This window comes from Vanessa cardui, chromosome 16 (genome assembly GCF_905220365.1).
Source record: "Vanessa cardui chromosome 16, ilVanCard2.1, whole genome shotgun sequence".
NCBI classification, from domain to species: domain Eukaryota; kingdom Metazoa; phylum Arthropoda; class Insecta; order Lepidoptera; family Nymphalidae; genus Vanessa; species Vanessa cardui.
Window position 1 is genome coordinate 7,792,370 of NC_061138.1, and position 11,522 is coordinate 7,803,891.

The window sequence follows — 11,522 nt, forward strand, 5'->3', positions numbered from 1 at the left end:
TTTAATTTATTAAATAATAGCCTCATAAAGTTTTTATATTACACAGTTTTCTATATAAGCACTACTTAATTTATATAAGAGTTAATTTAATTCAAAGATTCCTAAAAGTTTAAGAAGAATTAATAAAATAATATTGGGATTAAAATATACTTAAAACTATTCGATTTTATTTACTTAACGAGAGAGTTTTCTTAATTCTTATATGTTATCAATGAGGAAGAAAAAAAGTTTAGATTAAGTATCTATCTGTTCTACATAATTTACTAAAGGTTTCAATTCATCAAAATTTCATCCTAAATTATATAATTTAGGATGAATTGATAGACAATATTTTCCGCAAACTATTTGTTTGTTTCGGCCGAAAATGTGCAAGAAATGTTTTCGACGTTGGCATTCGATACCTATTCTGGATTAATTCAGGCAAATAACAACAACCAATCTATTATGTAGATGAAACTATTTCCTTAAATTTGGGTAATAATTTTTAATACGTCTATTTTCAACAGTCATTTTTAGTGAATATATTTGCTACTCTGTTTCACTCAAGTAATAAGATAAAAGGATTTCACAGTCAATAATAGATCTCAATAAAGGTTTTCTAAACAAATCCATGCACGCCTGTACTAAAATATTCAACACGAGATTTCGTAGCTAGTCCAAGTTGGTATAAACGGAAGTCTATAGTACGATAGTATAGACTTATTATTACTTTTAGGTTCCATTAACTATCTAATTGAATGGTATCAAATTTATGATTACTACTTACTTTTTATAATCTACCTACATATAACAAAGGTTTTTAATAATATACTTAGATAAAGATAGTTTATTAAAGAATCTACGTGTGTTCTCCAGAGCTCGCAACTTGTTCTTGTTTTCATTATTCAAAAATAGATTTTTTTATCGTTGGCATTAAAATATTCATATCCGTTATATTGTTATACGAGTCAAAACTGTTAGAAAAGTAGATAAAATTCTTACTGTCAAGCAAACAATACTATCTTTAGAAAAGTATAATAACTTGTTATATTCAGAAGCATAAATGCAAATTGAGTTTCAGGAATTACGTGACCATAGTGTTTTGTTATATGCACCTATCAACTGAAAGTGTGTGGGATGACAAATGATGCACAAACAGTGACACTCTTTTTGACATGATGGAACGAAATAAGACCGACTGCATTTGCCTGGAAGGTGACATCTGTAACACCTTTAGGTATACAACACAGACTGGAAAAAGCACAAAGGCTATCTTCTCTCTCAATTTCGTTGAAAAAAGCAAAAGTATTTTACTCTTGCCATGCTCGAAGCCATGTTACCTAAATACGATGAATACCTAGCAGAAAGAGATCACTCCATCTCTTTTCTCTCATGTGAGATAAACCGCACGCAACGGCGACATATCATCATAAAATAATTGACGAGATCTGCGCAAAATGCTTACCCTGTCTTAGGATAATGCCTTGTCTTTTTAGGTTTAATTTTTTTCCAAAATCAATACATATTAATAAATAGAATATCGATATGTTTTTCTATAAGCAAAACTATTTCTGAGATTGAATCACAATTTAAACTAATTAATATCTGCACTTAACTTCCTTCATACTTTGACTTCAATTATCGAAACTGTTTGTGAGCGCAGATTTTGAATAATAATCACTGGAAAAGGCCTTTCTGCGAAATGAGCAAAATAACATATGCCAATACTTAAAATTCCATATTAATATTTAATTTTTCAGACTCGCCAAGCATTATACCAGTGGAGCAGTGATGGTTCGGGAGACGGGAACTCAGGTGGCACTGGGATGTTATATAGAAAATTAAAGTTATAACGCTGTACTTAAAAGTGATCAAGTTATAGTATATATTTAGAAATTTTAATCATTGTAAAAGTGCCAGAATGTCTGCTTTTCATTGCCTTCCATATCTGTATTTATAAAATAACAAGTCCTGACTATTTTTTTATGGTATAGGTTGGCGGACGAGCATATGGGCCACCTGATGGTAAGTGGTCACCATCGCCCATAGACATTGACGCTGTAAGAATTATTAACTATTCCTTACATCGTCAATGTGCCACCAACCTTGAGAACTAAGATGTTATGTCCCTTGTGCCTGTAGTTACACTGGCTCACTCAATCAGGAATACAACAATACTGAGTACCTACTGTTGTTTGGTGGTAGAATAACTGATGAGTGGGTGGTACCTACCCAGACGGGCTTGCACAAAGCCCTACCACCAAGTACAACAAGACTGACTGATTCATCATCGCCGAGCGGAAATTATTAAAGTTAGGGCCATGAAATTTGGTGAGTAGGGTGGATTTATTGAGTAGGCACCTAACACAGGCACAGGCACTAAGAAAGGAATTTTGGAAATTCTACCTCTAAGGGGGTGAAATAGGGGTTAAACGTTTGTATGAAAGTCCGTCGTTTTTGAAGTTTTATTTTTGGGATACTAATTAGAAATGAATTGATACTAATTTATGCGTTTCTGCATATTCTACCCCTATGTGGTGAAATAAGATTAGAAAGTTAAAATGGAAGTCTGTTATTTTTTAAAGTAGAAACATGAAAATTTATTTTTGGGATACTGATTAGAAATGAATATACACTAATTTAAGCGTTTCTTTATATTCTACTTCTAAGAGAATCCAATAAGGGTTGAAAGTTAATATGGAATTCAGTATTTTTTTAAGGTAGAAACGTAAAACCATATTTTTGGGATACTGATTAAAAATGTGTAGACATGTATTTATACGTTTCTGGATATTCTACCCCTAAGGGGTTGACAGTTATATAGTAGTTAATATTTTTTTTGTGTAGAAAGATAAAACTTTACTTTTGGGATGCTGGTTAGAAATTAGTAGATATAGTTTTTGAGAATTTTTGAATAATCTGCCCCTAAGGGTGGAAATAGAGGATGACATTTCGTACATAGGTTAGTCATGAGGTACATTTTTTATTAAGTTAGAAGTTTATCGTGCCATTAATGTTACTGAGGAGTGTAAGACCTCTAAAATTAGGCAACGATACCGGAATAATAGCTACGGCACTCCATGGCACTGTAGTAGGGGTTACAGTTATCACTGGATAAAAGATGGATGGATGAGAAACATCGTAAAATCCAACGAATATATTTGATACCTTCAGAATACCTTTTAAGTTCAAAATAGTACCTACAGTTGGCGTCTAAGGTGAATTAATAAAGCACAAGATGAAATCTTACAATGGCCAATCAGTAAAACTAAGAGAAGAATGGTTTTCTGTTGGAAAGTTCTTAATAGCCTGGCCGAGAATGAACTTTACGAGCAGTCTGGTGGATCTAGCCCACGAAAGTTAAACCAAATTATCTTTACAAAGGGGTCTTAAATTGATGTAATATTTTAAATTAGTCTTTTAAGTTGTTTATATAATTTCTATAGCCAGTAAGATATATACATGTACATTTATGTCTGTAAAATATTGATTCATTCGTAAATCGTCATATTATATTTGTTGTTGCTATTAATCTCCTAGACAAAGAAATTAACTGGTTTTGGTAATTGATTTTGTAATTTATTGCCCATTTTGAATATTCCTCTTCGTTTCTAACTGTACTTCTAAATGAGGCCAAAACGAGCACAATTAAGTACAGTAACTATTATATCTAGTTACTAATACGAAGAGGATAGACTCATGAGTGCTCTTTAGCTCTTAGTTCCGTCTTTACAGAATAAATTCCACAATTTTTAAAGAAAGAAGCTATTACATGTTTACGATAATTGGTATCATATACGGTAGGTACTACTAAAATAAAAATTATAGTACTACATATAAGTTAGAAATTTATAATATTAAATTACTTATTTGCTTATAAAATATTGTATATTTAAATTAAATTTTAAATAAATTGAAAAATGCTATCTGGCAACTATAATATCATCAATATTTGTTGACCAGCGACACTGCCTGCGACAGAGACAGTCTAAAATGTCATCTGATTCTGTTTTGTACATATAATTTTAATAGGTAATAAGTGTCTGTGTTTTAAACTCATTTATTTTAAAGTGAAATATCGTGTTCTTTAAAATATAAGTTAATTGTATTCATCGAACTAATGTATAATAATTTTGTTTGACGTGGTAAGTTCTTTTATTTAACTGTTTTCTAACATTATCCTTCGTTAAATTCATAAAAATTGCACGTCCATCTCATAATTCCTCTCTTGCATGCAGCCTTAATTTGAAAAGGACATGGATTCTACACCAGGTTTGTTTAACATATCTTGCAGTACCCTTGTGTACCTATCACACCTTTGATAAATTTTACAATTATTTAAAAATAAATGACGTTTTCATTTAGTGTTGATGATATTTGTTTAGTAATTAGCATTCCTACAATTGACCCACTGCATTAAAAATGTATGAGACAAGTATTAAACATAGATTTTACATCTCTTTTACTAACTTTTAGTATGATCTTACCTTTAATTATAGTTTTTTATTCACTACAGGTACATTCAATGAATCCGTTTCATCAATATTAGAACGTAAAGTTCGAGGGTGGCTAAGTGGAGTAATAGACGATATGAGACGGAGCAGTCCAGTTCAGCAATGGCTGGATTCCCTGCCAGCTGATTCAGAGACTCCGAACCAAAATGACCCTGAAATTGTTGTAGAACATGACTCTAATTCCCAAGAACTAGTTCAAGATTTAGACACAAAATCTGATGAAAATAAAGCAGAGGATTCTGTAACAGAAAATACAGTAATAGAAACAAATCAAGAAATTGTACATGATGACAAAAATTTAGATGTTCCTGGTCAAAGAGATGGATGGAAGCGGAAATCTTTGGAGAGTGGTGCCCTTACAAGTACCCCACAATTGAGAAATGTTAAAAAGAAACTGCAAAGAGACCACTCAGTACAATCAGAAGGTTACACACCCAGATTTAAAAACCCCTTATTCAGAGATCATTCACTACAGGTATGCAATTAATACTTTGTAATATATTAGGTATAACAAAGTTGACTAAAATAATGATTGTATAATATTTCTTGCAGTCAGATGCTAGTGGATCAAGTGGCAGTTCTGTCTTAAATGTTTTGGGGGCTCGGAAAGTAGATGCTGAATCAGTTCTACTAGCACTCGGATTTGGACCTAGTGAAAAGCAACAGAAATTACAAAGAATACCAGACAGATTTTTAGTGCCATCAAAAGTAAGATTAATCTAAATCATATCTGAAAGAAAGTTTTAACTATAAATAGTTCATCTTATATTATAGATATAATTGATAATTAGATTTTCTAATATCTCTTTTTGTTTTTACTATCCACTGCTCTTTTCCCTTTAAGTTCCCCAGTGTGTGCTATGTTCTGCCAATGATTGTATCTTCTTTCTCAAATTTAATAAATATGTATGTACATGTATGCATCTGTAATCATTCGCAAACTGTAATGATGGGAATATAATAGATATTCTGTCAGAGAAGTTATTACTTCTTCCTCGTATATATACTCATTCCATATATGTAGCCTGTTAGCCTGTAAGCGTCTGTAACTGTTTTGAGATAAAGTTTGCAGATTACGTGTTCTGTTTCCTAACTTCTTGGTATATTGTTTTGGGTTACTATAGGTTTCTAAATCTTAATCTGAATTAATATTCAATTCTGTAATTACTTTGTCTTTTTCAGCTTAAAGGTATAAGTACAGATAAGTTTATCAAGGATGAGCAACATTCAATGCGTATGCATGATTGTGGAGTCTTTGGGTACAGAGGTCTTACAGGTTAGTCATAAATTGTTATCAAAGTATTATGTGTTTACTAACAAATTAATAAATAATCATAATATAATATTAAAACATGCCATACTAATTTGGTTGAACAGGGAGCCTTATCATTGGAAAGGACATTAATTTAGTACATAATTTTTTCCTTATTTACATACTGTTGTTTAACATAATGTCACATTATTTGCAATAGCTAACTATATTCAATAATAAGGAAGGAGGAAAATGTAATTCAAAATGCTCAAATATAACTCGGTTCAAGCAAGATCAGATAAGTGTTTGTAGTCATAGTTGAAATCCAAGGTCATTGTTGTGTTTCTAATGTTAATAAATTCGAAAAAACATTATTATTAATAATTAATTGTTTGTATTTAACCAAATTAAGACTATATTAAAAAAAAATAACATTATGTTAAATAAACAATATTTTAAGTGATCATTTATTTGCTTATTACGATGTCATCATATTTATTATTAATAACAAATTGATTTATTTACAATAACATTTAACTAATGTCAATATTATCTATATATGTAATATTATATATAATTGCATAATGTGCATTAACCACTAACAGAACACTGTACACCTGTTTGCCGATTTATGAAACCTTTACCATCGAGATGTAACAGATCATATCAACTTCCCGAGATTGCAGTCCAGTAAGTACTGATGTCGTATAGCTTATTGTGATATTAATTAATAGATTCTCTCTGTATCTTGAAACATATTTTGTATTGATCATTTTTTAATTCACAAGATAAAATAAAATACCTATATCCTTCTTATCAACATGTTAGAAAAAGAGATAGCTATATTTTTTAATTCACCAACAGAACTGCTAATAAATATAATATACATATATCTATTTTTTTAAAAGTTCAAATTTTTTCTTTATTTAGATTTTGTAACAATAAAGTTAAAATACACAATACCTAAGTAACTAGAATTACATCAATATTTATAAGCAGTCTTAATATATTTCAAACATTAAGCTTAATGCAATGATGTTCTAGTAAACAGATATGTCATTAACGCGCAAAAAGTGAAGACTAGAAAACGTCCTAATTGGGACGTTTGCCTGTAGTCGTTTTCATCATAATTATATCAGTAATACCTTATAGTACATCATAATTATGTAGTAATACGTTTTGCGTAATTAAAACATCTAGTTATCCCTTTTATTTATTGTTTTTATCAAGCTATCCTTTTTACTTGTAACAAAATGTAAAATAAACGATCTCCGGCGCGGCACACTTTTTTCTGTTGTTTAGTTTGGGTATAACATATCTGTTTATTAGAATATCATTGGCTTAATGTTATTAACCGGTTTGGTAATCACTGGTATCATTAAATACTTTCGTGTATGTATATTAACGGGTAAATGGTAATGGTAATATACAAATGGGTACAGGTGGGTACTTAATTGATAGTAAACATATTTTTATAATTTACAATGACAGATAATATAGCAAAGATTTCCGTTCATTCATCACACGGACTAAAAATAATCGACGACCGAATTCAATCATTCAATCGAATCGGAAGTAATAGTTATTGTTTTCTCTTATGGAGTCATATCGAATTGTCAAAACAGCTGTTTATTTTAATAAGAAATATGCAAGAACGATCAATGAAAGACTTTAAAAAAAAATTCTACTATTCATTGTCCCAAGGTTCAGTTTCGTGCTTGTGAATTTAAAACATTGAAACAATTGTTTCAATATCCATCAATCCCTATAAAAAAATATAAAGCTTATATTTTTTAATAATCATAATTCGCACGCATAATTTTAAATAAAATAATTACAGGGAATCCTCATGTTCCACCGTCGACAATTGTAGCTAAAATAATGGATTGTATCCTTCAAGACGACGTATGTCGCGAGGAGGCGTTGATGAAAACGCGTCACTCCATAGCGGACCTGCGCAACCCGGCCGCAATACACGCACATCTGACATCCCGACTGAGGAGCACTTGACTCGTGCTGTCCTTCAGTCGTGTACATTGTGTTTGTAATATCATTGTATGTGTGGTGGTTCTGTTCAAGCTAAAGTTAATTTCGATAGATCAATTACAATTCATATTAGTTTCAGAAGAATATAAATGATTTCTTTACATGTATTGATATTAATTAATAGTCAAAAGGTACAATTCGAAGGCCATTTCTTTATAAAACTATGTTATTATATTAAAACTAGGCTTATTTTAAAAATTATAAAAAAGAATAAGTTTAATTTAACCTCGTAACTCAATAAAGTTCCGATTATGCAAATTAAATGAAAAATAAAGACTAAGGTTTCAAAATTTCGCCCGCGTCACTCAGAGCAGGGATAGATTACGCGAGATCAATTTCGTGTAGTCGTAAGTCGTGAGAAGAAAGGTTAGTAGTGCTATAATATGAATTAATTAAAATGATAAACTTGAATTGTTTTCGTATTAAATAGTAATTATGAAAGATGAAAGCAAGTAAACCTGCTCAATGAGTTGTTCATTGCAGCTTTGGCTTAGAACAAGAAATATGGGTTGATTTGTTGACACGCAATGTAATAAAACGCTTTATATTGTGTCATATGCAAATAGACTACGCACTTCGGTTAATCTTAACTCAATGAGTGTTCGACATTCAAATATCGCCATAGTAATCTATTAGTCTTTCTGATCGATAGATAAGTTTTGTTATTATTTAATAATTCTGTAACATTTCCATGTAATTAAAAAAAAAAAAAGGATCGACGCAACGGTATACGACGAGATATATTAATTTACAATACTTTTTATAGTTCTTTCTTTAACATATTTTTTTAAATTTCGAATCTTTCATATGATACTGGTGAAGTTGACTTAGAAAAATGACTTTATATAAACTTAAATACTGGTAACCTTTTTTCAAATCATTATCAAATAATAAATCTTTTATTAGAGTAAATTGATTATACTTAATAGTTTTGACTTATAAAAGCAATATATGATACTTATTATACAAAACGGTATATTTAAATAAATTATATTAATAATATATAACGAATGCACAATTTCATTTGAGATTTAATATTATATTTTACATATTTGTACTCTTTTTCTAGTAAAACAATTTAATTGTATATAAAATACACAAATATATTTAGTACAACCCGTGACATTAAAGAAACTAGTAAAAAAGGCGGTTTCTACTTGAAATAAAAGGTTGTATAGTCAAACAAAAAAATTAATGTATTTCACCAATAGTTACAATGAAAGTAAAGTTCTAAACATTTTTTAATAATAAAACAAGTTATTACTACCATTAATTACGCGCGGCCATTTATGCGACCTCTGAACAATATGCAATAAACACAAAAATCTTTAACAAGAAAATTGTGCCTCAAGATGGATTCACAATTGGATAGATGAGTTAAATATGCTGCTATTTGTTATGTGTGCACCACATACGCGTTCGAGTGTAGAGATGAATAGCGTCGGAGTGAGAACGAGTTATAAATCTCGCTAGTTTCATTTAATGTCACGTGTAGATAGTCGCAGTAACTATATCAACTCACTTAAGGAGGGTACTCACTAAAGGCATTTGCATGTAATAATTAGCACACAACAAATAGAACCCGAGCGCGTCACTTCTACAGCTTCTGCTTGACACGTTTTGAATTTAGTGCATTTGATCATTTACAAACAACAAGTGTGACAAATAAATACTTAGACATTAAATGTTGTGTATGTGTATCACCCTATCGAAATGAAGGGCAAGTTTATTTGATTTGTATTAGTATAATGATGCAGCTGCCTGCAGGCTGTGGGTTCGCATAACGCGCTTACATTTTAGAATTTTCCAGCTTCTAGCAACACTAGACACTACTATGGCAAAATGTAAGACACATTTTCTTTGGTTTATTGTTCAATCAAACGATCATAAACTGTTACATTACATGCAAATTACTCAGGGCGAGTATCCCCTTTTATATGATAAGGTATCAAAAGACATGATGTAGTTCCTAAATCGTTAATACATATCTGTAATTTAGCAATGATTACAACTGAATTATACAATTTGATCATTGATTACTATTAATAGACTAGTTACTTACGTGAGCATAATTTACAAAAAAACTTAATATTTTACATATTATTATTATTTTATGATAAAAGATAATATATAATATTTTTATTACATAAGTAGTCGTTTAAGTTTTGAAGGAAATTAATACAGATTAGTAAATAATATAGAATTACATTTTTATATGTTTTCTTTTTAAGATTAAAAAAGTGAGCGTTAGGGTATTAATCATGTTTGTTAGTTAATAGTTTATATAGTTAAAAAAAAAAAACAATTATTAACATTATCCATGTAAAAAGGTCCAATTAAAATTTTCATGTATGTTTTATTTTTTAAATGTACCTAGTATAAAAAGTACGTACTAGCAAGAAATACTTGTTTTTGACAAAGTACTTATAAAAGTGACTTAAAATGATCCTCGTTTATATTTGTAATCTGTGGTTGAAAGTACTACATAGAAGAAAATCGACATCCATAGCAGTTCTCAGTTCTAAAACGACAGTAAATTGTTTGATACGATTAATGTAATAGACTACAATAAACAAAAATGACATTATACAATTTTTATTGAACTGTATAAAACAACTATAAAAGATATTGGACCCAAAGTAGGGAGTAATACATAGCTATGTTTTTTGTTTCCGAGTCCTAGTTTATCCAATTTAACAGGATAATAGTTTGTAATAAAAATATAAATGTATGTCTTGTTGAGCCTTAAGAGTTTTATGTTGATTTGTAAATAATAATTAGTAGAATAACAATATATTCAAGATTTACTAATATCCATTTAAAAAGTTTTAATATTCTCTACAGTTTATAACAGATATTTGGCTGTGCTTAGTAAAAGTCATTTGTAATGATTACTAGATGTATGTAGGTAGTTGTCTTATTTTGAAAATGTTTTTGTGTAAGTTTCATAATTCTTCAACATTTTTTTAACATTCTCTGTCGTCTAAAAATCTTCTCTTAGTTCTTTTTGTTTCTTAATCTTTTCTTTAATTGAATTAAATAAATAACAATTTATTGTTTAAACTTGTTTTAACTTTTATGTTTCTTAAAATTATACAAAGCTTTGCCCGACAACTTGTCTGTATATTCGGGTTAGGGTTTTATAATTTTTTATCTTTAACTTAGATAAGTTTGAAAGAAAGTAGTAGTTTTTTTATGGATTTTTTTTGACAATTTCCTTGGTTTGATTAGCTGTGTGTGATTATCTATCTAAATACGCATTTAATTTGAGTTATTTTTATTAAATTTCGCCCCTATCAATATGATCTGGGTCAGTTTTCAATATTTTACAATCCTATTTAACCTCACCTGTGCCTTACCTACTTGTAATATCATAGTGAATTTGCCTAATATATTTTGAAATAGTTAACAATGCATTTATTTTTCGTCTATGGTATGATTAAACATTGAATTAAAAAAAAAAAAAAAAACAAAATATTTTATTGTAATTGATTACAACTTCAATATTGAAAGAATTATATTTTCAATACAAGTTAGGCAAATTTTACTGTGTTTTAATAATACTTAGATATCTTATTATATCAATGAAATACTAGTTTTAGATACTTAACGGTTTTTTGCTCATTTGTCTTACTTAAAATTGTACTTTAAAAGTATTGTAGTAATGATTATTATTGTATGAATAAAAATGATACGTATGTTGTGAGATATGAAATATATTCCTTTACTCA

The 11,522-nt window shown here is 29.5% G+C and overlaps 1 protein-coding gene across 3 annotated transcripts; it reads left to right on the forward strand.

The window, feature by feature from the left end:
• Positions 1-3,961: 3,961 nt before the first annotated feature.
• Positions 3,962-11,518, forward strand: LOC124536170. Of its 3 annotated transcripts, XM_047112646.1 has the most exons (6): positions 4,147-4,251; positions 4,496-4,968; positions 5,046-5,201; positions 5,676-5,769; positions 6,351-6,435; positions 7,586-11,518. In XM_047112646.1, exons 1-6 carry the CDS (start codon positions 4,236-4,238, stop codon positions 7,620-7,622), a joined length of 861 nt encoding a protein of 286 aa, XP_046968602.1. In that variant the 5' UTR covers positions 4,147-4,235; the 3' UTR covers positions 7,623-11,518. The 3 variants fall into 3 exon arrangements, with proteins under 3 accessions (XP_046968603.1, XP_046968602.1, XP_046968601.1); XM_047112647.1 differs by lacking the exons at positions 4,147-4,251; positions 6,351-6,435 and adding an exon at positions 3,962-4,124; XM_047112645.1 differs by lacking the exon at positions 6,351-6,435 and having other exon boundaries at positions 4,149-4,251.
• The last annotated feature ends 4 nt before the right edge of the window (positions 11,519-11,522 follow it).